The sequence below is a fragment of the Pelodiscus sinensis genome, chromosome 18 (assembly GCF_052426305.1).
Source record: "Pelodiscus sinensis isolate ZL-2025 chromosome 18, ASM5242630v1, whole genome shotgun sequence".
NCBI classification, from domain to species: domain Eukaryota; kingdom Metazoa; phylum Chordata; order Testudines; family Trionychidae; genus Pelodiscus; species Pelodiscus sinensis.
Genome location: NC_143069.1, coordinates 2,670,222 through 2,682,547, shown reverse-complemented (window position 1 = coordinate 2,682,547; position 12,326 = coordinate 2,670,222). Strand labels below are relative to the sequence as shown.

The 12,326-nt window shown below is 66.3% G+C and overlaps 1 protein-coding gene across 1 annotated transcript; it reads right to left on the bottom strand.

Moving 5' to 3' along the window:
- Nucleotides 1–2,385: 2,385 nt before the first annotated feature.
- Nucleotides 2,386–9,285, bottom strand: BLVRB (biliverdin reductase B). Its single transcript, XM_075915574.2, has 5 exons — nt 9,128–9,285; nt 6,680–6,841; nt 5,122–5,211; nt 3,054–3,185; nt 2,386–2,812 (listed from the first exon to the last, which is right to left on the bottom strand). Exons 1-5 carry the CDS (start codon nt 9,207–9,209, stop codon nt 2,649–2,651), a joined length of 630 nt encoding a protein of 209 aa, XP_075771689.2. The 5' UTR covers nt 9,210–9,285; the 3' UTR covers nt 2,386–2,648.
- Nucleotides 9,286–12,326: the final 3,041 nt, after the last annotated feature.

Below are 12,326 nucleotides of genomic sequence, written 5' to 3'. Positions count from 1 at the left end.
GAGAGATTTCCTACCCGCTGGTTGAAGGGCGACACCTGAGAACAAATCACCCCAGAGATTTGCAACAAAACTCGACTTCCTCTCTGGGAAGGTCGGAGTAAGGAGCCGGGAGAATTTCCCTCTTCCCGCCTCATCTCCGCTCTGCCCGGGAGGCGGGGCCAGCGGCTTGTTTCAAGGACATGGGGAGTCCAGGACCTCGCTCCTGGCAGGGCCAAGCACCATCCAGTCCCGTCCCTGACAGGCGTCTGTCCAACCTGCTCTTAATTATCCCCAGGGATGGAGATTCCACAACCTCCCCCGGCAATTTATCCCAGTGTTTTACCCCCCGGACAGGCAGGAAGTTTTCCCTAATGTCCAACCTCAACCTCCCTGGCTGCAGTGTGAGCCCCTTGCTGCTTGGCCTGTCCTCAGAGGCCGAGGGGAACAATGTTTCTCCCTACAACACCGTTAGGTATTTGAAAACCGCTCTCGCGTCCCCTCTCTCCAGACCAAACCACAGGCTGGAGCAGCCCTGGGGGAAAATTACCAGCAGCCAGGCTCACACTGCTCCCCCCCCCCCACACACATCGCCTGCTGCTGCCCCCACTCCTCCCCCATGGCTGAGAACAGCTGATTCCAGAAGCTCCAGGAGGGGGAAGAGGGGACAGGGTGCAGGGGGGGGGGAAGGGTTAAAGGTGGAATGGGGCAGGAGCAGGGCATGGGAAGGGGCAGAGCAGGATGCAGCCCTCCCCCATTCCCCAGCTAGAGGGGGAGTCGGCCTCTGAAACAATCCCAGGTTTGTCAGTCGGCTCCTATAGGCCATGTCTTCTGGCCCCTCCCTCTCTGGCCCCTCTCCTGGGTGTCCGCATCTGGCCTGACCTGTGGTGTGCTCCCCCGTTTTGGGTGTAGGTCACATCCCGCCTGTGTCCACACACACACACAAGGTCACACCCCGCCTGTGTACGTACACACACACACACACACAAGGTCACACCCCGCCTGTGTGTCCACACACACACAAACACACACACACACACACACTCTCTCTCTCTCTCTCTCTCTCTCTCGGGGCACGGATCGGGGTGTGGCGAGAGCAGCCCCCTCTGCAGGGCTACAGCCCAGCCCAAAATCCCAGCCCACACCCAGAGGCTGGGTGCCTCCGTAAGGGGCCCAGCTCCTATCCCCACAGGTATGGGCATTACCATACAGGTTTTGCACAGCGAGCCCGGGACTTGGCTCTCATTGGCTGTCCTGGAAGCGCTCGGCAGGCTGCGATTGGCTGCAGGCACTACCTGGCCGCTGCAGGTACCTCTGCCCCGCCCCCTGGGGGTGTGTGATCCCCTTCCCCTCCCAGAGCTGGGACTCACTCATACCCCAGTCCACGTGGGACAAGGGGGCAGCACCGTGGGACTCCTGGGTTGGGGGGAAGTTACCGAGCTCCGAGAGCTGGAGCCAGGACTCCTGAGCTCCCCGCGTGTCTCTGGAAAGAGAGCAATGGTCCCTCTAATTTTTTTGGAATACACTGATGTGTGGAATGAATTTTGTTCTGTGCACCAAGGCATGGGGGATGTGCACCACCCAGAGCAACACATGCTGCCAGCTGTAGGTGCTCTGCTTTTCCACTGGGCGGCACCTGAATCTCCTGGGTTCTCCTCGTGCCCCCAGCAGGGGAGTGGGGCTTGCAGAGGTTCTAGCGGTTCTATGGTTAGTGCCTCGGCAGGCCCTGGAGCAGGGTGGGCTGCGCAGTAGCTGGGAGGCAGCTCCCAAAGCTCTGTGGCTTGCTGCTGCCCACCCCCGGACGGACCAGAGATGTGGCCCAATGAGGTGCCCGAAGCCCCTAGACACCACCTGCTGCAGCACCCGCTCAGGCCAGCTGGGAATAAGGAGGAGATCTCGCCAGCATTGTCCTGACCACCCCAGTAACTGGGGGGGTCCATTTTCCTTTCTCCCCTGAGGGGCAGATCCTGGTTCAACCCCCTGCCCCATCTACCTCAGCAGGGCGGGCCCTGGCCTGAGGTGAAGAATTCGGAAGCACTGTAATCTAACCACTGGGCCGCGCTGCCGCTCAGCCCCCAGCAGTGCCCATCGTTCTCAGCGGGCCAGTGGGTTCCTCGCTGGATGGGCCCTTACCTCGTCAGCTGCCCAGCCTGCCCCGCGGGGCCACGGGATTTACCCTGCAGCCTGGGGGGGAGAATGCTGTCCTATAGTCTGGGGGGGGGGGGGTTCTGCCCGGCCGCCCTGGAGGTGCCACCATCTTCTTCCAAATTCCCTGCTGTGGTTTAAATCTTTGCCTCTGGCCCTCGTGGCTCATTGCCTGCCCCGGGCCACCCTGCGATCTGGAGGCCGGGAGCCCCACAGGCCAGCCCCCCCTCCCCCCGAGGGAGCAGAGACCGGCTGGAGCCAGGCTGAGAAAATAGGCACTTTACTGGACCCTGCCACCGGGAGACACAACCCGGGGCGAGCCGCACACGCAGCCCAAGGCCTGGGCTCGCGGGGGGGGGGGGGGGGAAGAGGGGGGCTGGGCTCAGCTGAGGGGGGAAGAGAGAGGGGCTGGCTCGGCCGCAAAGTGGCTCCACAGCCGGAGGACTGTCGGGGTGCAGAGCAGCGGGGGAGCGAGGAGAATCCGGACTCGGCCCACTGGCCCCGATCCCGGGGGGCAGCCGCCGGCCTCACACCTTGGGGTAGTTGCGGGAGAGGTAGACGTTCTTGCCGTTGTACTCCGAGGTGGTGAGGCACTTGAGGAAGAAGTGGCCGAGGTCGTGCTTGGAGATGACCCGGGCGCCGCCGGACGTGTTCACCGTCACCGTGTAGTCCCCGGTCAGCGGCTGGTCGTCTGGCAGGCGGGGAGAGACGGGTGGGTGGGACCAGCCCCGTGCCTCCCACCACTAGGCCCCACTGCCCCTTCCACACCAGGCCCCGGCTCGCCCATCTGGGGTGAGACATGAAACAGGGCCCCGCTCTGAGCCCCTCCAACTCCTCCCGCGCCAGCCCTCCTACCGGGACCCCGTCCACTGCCCCCATGAGCGGGAGGGAGCCCCCACCCCGTCCCACCCGGGTGGGCGCCCGCTACCCACCGGCGATGTGGGGCGGCATGACGGAGACGCAGTCCAGCCCCGACTCCTGCAGGATCTGGTGCATGCGGATGTGGTCCTCCGTCACCGGCAGCAGCTTGGGCGGCACCTTCTTCAAATCCCACATCAGGAAAGCTGCCGGGAGAGTCAGGACAAGGCTCCCATCGCCACCCGCATCAAAGCCAGGAGGAGAGTGGGGTCTAGTGGTTAGAGCTGGGGGGCCTAGCAGCCAGGACTCCTGGGTTCTATCTCCGTCTCCCACTGTGCCCCCAGCGGAGGGGGGGGGGGTCACCGCACTGGGAGGCTGTGACGTAGTGGGCGGGGCTGTACACTCGTGTCCCGGGGTCCACTCTGGGTGGGCAGACACTGGTGGCCGTGTTGGGCTGGGGGTGACCCCTACTGGCCGGTGTCTGTAAGCACTGCCGGGTGGGGGGGGGGGCAGTGCACCTGGACCATGACTAGCCACTTCTCACCTGGCCTGGGGAAGGGGTGTGAACAAAGCAAGGGGGGGCTACCTGGGGGGAGGAGCGTTTGGGGGTTTGGAGAAGGGGCAGTGCGAGTGTGGGGCAGCGCGGAGGAAGCCGACTAAAACAAGCATGGGCCTGGGAACCCCTCCCCCAAGGGAGCGAGGGCTGGCGGCCTGTCCGATGCCTCCAGCGAGCCTACGCCGGGCTGAATCCGGGAGCCGCAGTAAACCCACGTGTGCTCCACTGGCCCGCGGAGAGGCACAGCTGGCTGCGCCGTGCGGGCAGGGCCTTGGCCTAGACAGGAGCTGCACTGAACCCAGCTCCAGGCAGGGAACCCGGGGGCCCAGGGACGAGCAAGGGGCAGGTCTTCCCAGCCCGGGGCACCTTACGCTGGGGCAGCAGATGTCGGCCCACGGACCCCGCCGCAGCACCTGGCCCTTGGGAATCCTGGTCCCAAGGGGAAGGGATTAATACTGGCAGGAAGGAAGAGGGCCTGCCCCCCACCCCCGAAGATGTGTGGGGTGCCCTGGCGTCATTAGACAGCTGCTGGGGAGAGGCCAGATCTCCCCCCCACCCCATGCTGGGCTGAGCTACGAAGCCATGTCCAGGACAGCTGCGGGGAGAGTCAGAAAGGGGCAGGAAGCACAAAGCCAGCACACCTGGAGGGGAGTGGGGACTAGTGGTTAGACCTGCGGGGGGAGGGCTGGGAGCCAGTGTTCCGTGAATCCGGGGCTGGAACAGGATTGCCCCTAGCACAACCCGGAGCCCTTGTAGCTAAATCTAAGTATATGACTTGGCATTGTGCCTCTCCGCAGAACCTTGTAACTTGGTAGTAGAGCCCTATCCAGAAAACCTGTAGAAAACCGGGTATGTAGTTAAAGTGGTAAAAATGTCTGTTTGCCAGGAGTAGAGTAAGATCCACCCCCCACTCTAATCAATTGCCCCGTTGAATGAATGAGGAGTGAATGAGGAAGGCTTGGAAGCCAAGCACCTCCGGACAGCTACACCAGTTGAAGAGCGGGGGGGAGGGGGGCCCAGACCCAAGGACAAGAAAACTTGTCAAGTGCACTCAAGAAAGAAGAGCAGACCTATTGTCGGCCTTGGGGGTTAGAAGCCGGCACCTTCTTTGGAAAACCCCCTCTCTGGACAGCATCTGAACAACACCCAGAGAGCAGCAGCACTAAGGAAAACGGACCCAGACCCACATTTTGAATCTGGGATAGACTTGCAGGAGAGGGAAGCTGCTAGAAAAGGGAGGGTGCTTGCAAAGGACCCCGGCTCTCGTCTTGTCACCATCGGAGCATCGATCCGGATCGGCAGAAGCCCGGCTCCACCCCTCCCCCATCTAACTCACCTGGCCAGTGCAGTTAAGGGGAGCAACTCCTTGGTAAGAACAACAAGAGGGGTGTGTGTGTGTGTGTGTGTGTGTGTGTGTGATATATATCATATGTATGTGATAAGTCTTGATTGATCTATGTATGGCGTGTTGCCTTATCCCTCTGAAGAAGATCCCAGGTGCTTCTTTTAAGCACAACACCCTGGCCGGGGCTCCGGCCCAGCGACCCAGCGCGGCATTTCCCGGGGGTCAGGGCAGCCAGACTCACCAGACAGGCAGACGATCACCTTCCGGATCCCGTGCGCTTTCATGGCCTCCACGATGTTCCGGGTGCCCTCCGACATCATGGTGGTGGGGCCTGGAAGGCAGAGAGCAGAGGGGCTGTGGGGCTGGCGGGTGGGGGGGTGGGAGGAGCAGGTGGGTCGGAGGGTGCAGGGGTGGACAGGCAGGAGGAGTGGGACAGTGGAGGGGGGGGCGCTAAGTAGTAAAAGTCTCTGCCCCAGGGAGGCCGAGCAGTGGGAATCCTCATCCCCTGGGGGGCTGAGCAAGAGGGGTCCCCATCCCCAGGGGGACAAGGTGGGGGGATCCCCAAGTGGCAGGGGCCCCTCTGGCTGGGGGCCAAGTAGTGGGGGTTCCTAGTGGCGGGGGTCCTGAGTGACAAGGGGCCAAATGGGGGGGCCTTCCAAGTGGCAGGGGCCTCGTCCTTTGGGATTAAATAGGGGGTTCTAAGTGGTGGGGGCCACAAGCAGCAAGGCCTGTACTGGGGGGCCAGACAGGGGCTCTGAGTGGCGGGGTTCTGAGAGAGGGGATTCTGAGTGGGGGAGGTTCCCGAGCAGAGGGGTTCCAAGTGGTGGGGCCTGAGTGGGGAGGTTCTGAGTGGCAGGGGGGTTCCGTTCTGAGCAGGTGGGCCCGAGCAATGGGGGCCCAAGTGGGAGGTGGTCCAAGTGGGGAGGGGGTTCTGAGCAGGGGGTGGGGAGTTCCAAGTGAGGGGTTTTGAGCAGGAAGGTTCCAAGCGGGGGGTTCTGAGTGGGGGGGTGTTTTAAGTACAGGGTCTAAGTGAGGGGTTCCGAGCTGGAAGATTCCAAGCGGGGGGTTCTGAGCGGGGGGTGTTCTAAGTACAGGATCTAAGTGAGGGGTTCCGAGCGGGAAGGTTCCAAGCGGGGGGTTCTGAGCGGGGGTGTTCTAAGTACAGGATCTAAGTGAGGGGTTCCGAGCAGGAAGGTTCCAAGCGGGGGGTGTTCTAAGTACAGGATCTAAGTGAGGGGTTTTGAGCAGGAAGGTTCCAAGTGGGGGGTTCTGAGCGGGGGGTGTTCTAAGTACAGGATCTAAGTGAGGGGTTGTGAGCAGGAAGGTTCCAAGCGGGGGGTGTTCTAAGTACAGGATCTAAGTGAGGGGTTCCGAGCGGGAAGGTTCCAAGGGGGGGTTCTGAGCGGGGGGTGTTCTAAGTACAGGATCTAAGTGAGGGGTTCCGAGCGGGAAGGTTCCGAGTGGGGGCTTCTGAGCGGGGGGTGTTCTAAGTACAGGATCTAAGTGAGGGGTTCCGAGCGGGAAGGTTCCAAGGGGGGGTTCTGAGCGGGGGGTGTTCTAAGTACGGGATCTAAGTGAGGGGTTCCGAGCGGGAAGGTTCCAAGCGGGGGGTTCTGAGCGGGGGGTGTTCTAAGTACAGGATCTAAGTGAGGGGTTCCGAGTGGGAAGGTTCCAAGCGGGAGGTTCTGAGCGGGGGGTGTTCTAAGTACAGGATCTAAGTGAGGGGTTTCGAGCGGGAAGGTTCCAAGCGGGGGGGGGGGGGTTTCGAGCAGGGGGCCGTCCCAGGGCCGCAGTCATACTCAGGTCATTGCGGGTCCCCAGGATGATGATGACGGCGTGCTGCCCCTCAATCGCCTTGTCCACATCCTGTGGGTTCAGCACGTCGCCCACGACGACCCGCGCCGGCCGGTGCTCCGGGGGCAGCCGCGCAGGGTCCCGCACCAGCACCGTCACCTGGTAGCCTGTGAGCAGGAGAGGAAGCTGGTGGGTGGGCCCTGCGGGGGAGCAGTCTGGGCCACAGGCAGTGCAGTCTAGTGGTGGGAGCCAGGCCAGGTCGCCTGGGTTCTCGGCTGCCGTGTGGCCTCAGCCTGGCCACATCCCACGCGGAGGGAGGGCAGGGGGGACGTTGAGAAGCTCACGCCGGGCTGGGCTCGCTGCACGGGACTAGTCCCTGCAGCCCAGAGCCGGAGCCGGCAGGGCGGGACTTGGAGCAGCCGGGCGGGGGCAGCACACGGGGCAGCACAGGGCTGGACTCCCCCCTCAGAGAGCCAGGCCTGAGAACAGCAGGAGCAGGCTCTGCTCCCTCTGCTCCGTCCCCACCCCCTCCCTGCCCAGGGCAGTGAGTCAGCATGGGGGGGGCAGGGCACCATGACTCAGCAAGATCACCAGCCTGGAGTCTCAGCTCAGCCACCCGCAGCTCTTGGCCCTGCTCCAGGGCGGCTGAGCTCCAGGGGGAGCAAGTTCTGACTCCGGGCTGCCCCTGGGGGAGTAGCGTGGCCTAGTGGGGAAACCCAGCCTGGCAGGCTCCTGTGTGCCCAGGTGAGCGCGAGCCCTGATCTCGGCCGGGGTCTGGGGGGCGCCCGGCCCGACGGGGCCCTGATCTCGGCCGGGGTCTGGGGGGCGCCCGGCCCGACGGGCCCTGATCTCGGCCGGGGTCTGGGGGGCGCCTGGTCCGACGGGGCCCTGATCTCGGCCGGGGTCTGGGGGGCGCCCGGCCCGACGGGGCCCTGATCTCGGCCGGGGTCTGGGGGGCGCCCGGCCCGACGGGGCCCTGATCTCGGCCGGGGTCTGGTTTCTGGAGCAGTAACAGCTGGCCTGATACAGCCCCAGTCCTCGCACCACATGGCCCTTTATCCAACAAGTGGATAAAGGCTGAAGGAGCCCTCGCTGCTTGGTGCAGGGATGTCCGAGGCGCAGCCTGGCCCTGCTGTGGATCACAGGCAGAAAGGGGCCACGCCAGGCCAGAAGGGAACATAAGACCCCAGCAATGCGCCCCGGTGCCCAGCCGCCCTCCTCTCCCTCTCTGTCAGTGGCGTAAGGGGACGGGGCACCCCTCTGGGAGGCGCACGGGCTGTGGTTCTCGGCCCCTTTCTCAGCAGCTTCTCCCTGCCGGCTCGGTGCCACCCTCCCTGCCCTGCAGCTGGGGAAACCGAGTCACACAGTGACGGGACATGCCCCTGTCTCCGCAGGGCTGAGCCCAGCGCTTCCTACACTCAGGCCCTCCCCGGCCGGCCTGCCCAGCGTGTGCAGCGGTGGGACCCTCCACACCAGCGCGGGCACGGTGCCAGCGCGGTTTTACACACACTGCCTTGGGGCCAGCCCTGCCCGTTGGGCTGGGCCTCTGCAGCTGTTTGAGACCTGCCTCCGGCTTATCTCCGGCCCACAGACGCCTCCCCACCCACTTAGAGCCAGAGGGGCTGCAATCGCCTCCTGCGCCCGCGACGGACTTTGCCCCAGCCTGGGGAAACTCAGCCCCCGAACTGCCCACGGGCTTAATGTGAGCGCACCCGGCCAGCCCAGGACCCGTCGGTCCAGCGCAGCCCAGACCCCGGCCAGCCCAGGGCCCCTCGGGCCGGGCGCCCCCAGACCCCGGCCAGCCCAGGGCCCCTCGGGCCGGGCGCCCCCAGACCCCGGCCAGACCAGGGCCCCTCGGTCCAGCGCAGCCCAGACCCCGGCCAGCCCAGGGCCCCTCGGTCCAGCGCAGCCCAGACCCCGGCCAGCCCAGGGCCCCTCGGGCCGGGCGCCCCCAGACCCCGGCCAGCCCAGGGCCCCTCGGGCCGGGCGCCCCCAGACCCCGGCCAGACCAGGGCCCCTCGGTCCAGCGCAGCCCAGACCCCGGCCAGACCAGGACCCCTCGGGCCGGGCGCCCCCAGACCCCGGCCAGCCCAGGGCCCCTCGGGCCGGGCGCTGCCACACATCGGGCGAGATCAGGCCCCGGCCCCCGACAGCTGCCGGTGGGAAGGGCCCAGCGGGACCCTGCTCCGCGGTGCGCGGGGGAGGAAGCTGCCGCCAGCCGTGACACGGGCAGCGAGCGGCAGGGCGGGCTCCGGACTGGCCAGCAGGTGCCTGGAGAACCAGGCCCCCGGACCCGGCTCGGCCACCCCAGGCCGGCTCTCCTGGGGGGCGACATGCCGCGGGGGGGCACACACCCCGGGGGCATTCTCCCGCCAGCCGGCTGCCCCCCGCCCCGGGTCGAGCGTCCCCCCCTTGCGCCCCCCTCGCGGCTGTGAGCCCCCGGCCCCTCTCACCCGCGTCCACGGCCTGCGCCAGGGTGGCCAGCCCGGTCATGCCGGTGGCCCCGAAGATGACGATGTTCCTGCAGGCTGCCATGCTGGGCGCCGGCTGCGGCTCCTCCGCGGCTCCCTGGGAGCGGGGCGGCCCTTCCGCCGCCCGCTCCGCCCCGGGGCCGGCCGGGCCCCAGCCCCGCCCCCCCGCAGCGCCCAGCGCGGCCGCGGACCTGCCCAAATCCGCGGCCAGGCGACGGGGGTGCCAGCCTGCAACTCCCCCGCTGCCCTCTGCAGTGCCCAGTGCCGGGATCTCTGCAGTGCCCAGTGCCAGGGATCTCTGCAGTGCCCAGTGCCGGGATCTCTGCAGTGCCCAGTGCCAGGGATCTCTGCAGTGCCCAGTGCCGGGATCTCTGCAGTGCCCAGTGCCCAGTGCCGGGATCTCTGCAGTGCCCAGTGCCGGGATCTCTGCAGTGCCCAGTGCCTGGATCTCTGCAGTGCCCAGTGCCCGGCCGGGATCCCTGCAGTGCCCAGTGCCGGGATCTCTGCAGTGCCCAGTGCCCGGCCGGGATCCCTGCAGTGCCCAGTGCCTGGATCTCTGCAGTGCCCAGTGCCGGGATCTCTGCAGTGCCCAGTGCCCGGCCGGGATCTCTGCAGTGCCCAGTGCCCAGTGCCTGGATCTCTGCAGTGCCCAGTGCCAGGGATCTCTGCAGTGCCCAGTGCCAGGGATCTCTGCAGTGCCCAGTGCCCGGCCGGGATCTCTGCAGTGCCCAGTGCCCAGTGCCTGGATCTCTGCAGTGCCCAGTGCCTGGATCTCTGCAGTGCCCAGTGCCCGGCCGGGATCCCTGCAGTGCCCAGTGCCGGGATCTCTGCAGTGCCCAGTGCCTGGATCTCTGCAGTGCCCAGTGCCCGGCCGGGATCCCTGCAGTGCCCAGGGCCGGGATCTCTGCAGTGCCCAGTGCCCGGCCGGGATCTCTGCAGTGCCCAGTGCCCGGCCGGGATCTCTGCAGTGCCCAGTGCCCGGCCGGGATCTCTGCAGTGCCCAGTGCCAGGGATCTCTGCAGTGCCCAGTGCCTGGATCTCTGCAGTGCCCAGTGCCGGGATCTCTGCAGTGCCCAGTGCCAGGGATCTCTGCAGTGCCCAGTGCCGGGATCTCTGCAGTGCCCAGTGCCCGGCCGGGATCCCTGCAGTGCCCAGCCGGGATCCCTGCAGTGCCCAGTGCCAGGGATCTCTGCAGTGCCCAGTGCCCGGCCGGGATCCCTGCAGTGCCCAGTGCCAGGGATCTCTGCAGTGCTCAGTGTTGGGGGGAAGAATCCCTGCAGTGCCCAGTGCCGGGATCTCTGCAGTGCCCAGTGCCAGAGCCGGGATCTCTGCAGTGCCCAGTGCCAGGAGCCGGGATCCCTGCAGTGCCCAGTGCCAGGGACCCCTTCAATGTCCAGTGCCAGAGGCCCTGCAGTGCCCAGTGCCAGGGAACAGGATCCCTGCCTGGCAAGCCAGCTGCAGCCCCTGGGGCTCAGCATGCCCCCCACCCCCTGCAGGCTGGGCCCTGCAGCTGCTCAGAGCTGGTGCCCAGTGCCCGCGGGGCACACGGAAGGCAGGACCGAAGCCCTGGCACATCACCCCATTCCTCAGGGCCAGACTGGCTCAGAGCAAGGGCCCGTCCAGGCCAGGACCGGCTAGAGAGTGAGCCATCCCCTGGCCTCTTGCCAGCTCCAGCATCACACACGTATAGGGCCCCCAGCGCTAGAGGCTGCAGCCCAGAGCATCTGGACTAAAGGCCCCTGACGGACCCAACCTCTGGGAGCTTCTCTAGCTCCTTTTGGAGCCCAGTGATACTCCTGGTCGCCACACCATCCTGTGGCAGGGAGTTCCGCAGGCTGGCGGGGCCGAAGCGGCACGGCCTTGTGTTTGTCTAACACCTGCTGCCTGCTCACAGCATTGGGTGACCTCTGCTTGTGTGTTACGGGACGGAGTAAATAACCCGTCCTGAGTCGCTCTCCACCCCAGTCGTGTCTGTAGGGCACCCCCCGTCCACCCCCAGTCGACTCTTTTCTGAGTAGCCCTGCCCTGCTCTCACTAATCTCGCCTCCCACGGCTGCTCTTCCCCCCCCCCCCCCCACACGTCTGTTGCCCTTTTCAGGTCCTTTGCCAGTTCCCAGGGCTCTTTCTGAGCTGGGCGACTGCACCCAGCGCTTGAGATCTGGGCTCCCACCGACTTCCACCCAGGCCATAGGCCACTTTGCAAATGGCTCCTAATACTCCGTCATGCTTCTGACGGCTGCTGCGCTCTTCTTACTGTCTGCACAAGGGGCCTCCGATCGACTGGCTGGGTCATGAGCTTCCCTGGCTGCCCAGACACACAGCAACCGAGATCGGGGCCCGTCGGGCTGGGCGCTGCTTTGTTTCAGACACACAGTGACCGAGATCAGGGCCCCGTCAGGCTAGGCGCCCAGACACACAGTGACCGAGATCAGGGCCCCGTCGGGCCGGGCGCCCAGACACACAGTGACCAAGATCAGGCCCCGTCGGGCCGGGCGCCCAGACACACGGTGACCGAGATCAGGGCCCGTCGGGCCGGGCGCTGCCCAGACACACAGTGACCGAGATCAGGGCCCGTCGGGCCGGGTGCCGCCCAGACACACAGTGACCGAGATCAGGGCCCCGTCGGGCCAGGCGCCCAGACACACAGTGACCGAGATCAGGGCCCTGTCGGGCCGGGCGCCGCCCAGACACACAGTGACCGAGATCAGGGCCCGTCGGGCCGGGCGCCGCCCAGACACACAGTGACCGAGATCAGGGCCCGTCGGGCCGGGCGCCTCCCAGACACACAGTGACCGAGATCAGGGCCCGTCGGGCCGGGCGCCCAGACACACAGTGACCGAGATCAGGGCCCGTCGGGCCGGGCGCCCAGACACACAGTGACCGAGATCAGGGCCCCGTCGGGCCGGGCGCCGCCCAGACACACAGTGACCGAGATCAGGCCCCGTCGGGCCGGGCGCCGCCCAGACACACAGTGACCGAGATCAGGGCCCGTCGGGCCGGGCGCCTCCCAGACACACAGTGACCGAGATCAGGGCCCGTCGGGCCGGGCGCCCAGACACACAGTGACCGAGATCAGGGCCCCGTCGGGCCGGGCGCCGCCCAGACACACAGTGACCGAGATCAGGCCCCGTCGGGCCGGGCGCCGCCCAGACACACAGTGACTGAGATCGGGCCCCGTCGG

Excerpts from the sequence above, each read along its gene's own strand:
- BLVRB (XM_075915574.2), bottom strand. The coding sequence starts at position 9,209 with ATGGCAGCCTGCAGGAACATCGTCATCTTCGGGGCCACCGGCATGACC. Across the intron at positions 3,186-5,121 it reads GGTGATCGTCTGCCTGTCTG|CTTTCCTGATGTGGGATTTG; the intron begins GTGAGTCTGGCT and ends CTCTCCCGGCAG. Across the intron at positions 2,813-3,053 it reads CATGCCGCCCCACATCGCCG|ACGACCAGCCGCTGACCGGG; the intron begins GTGGGTAGCGGG and ends CCCGCCTGCCAG.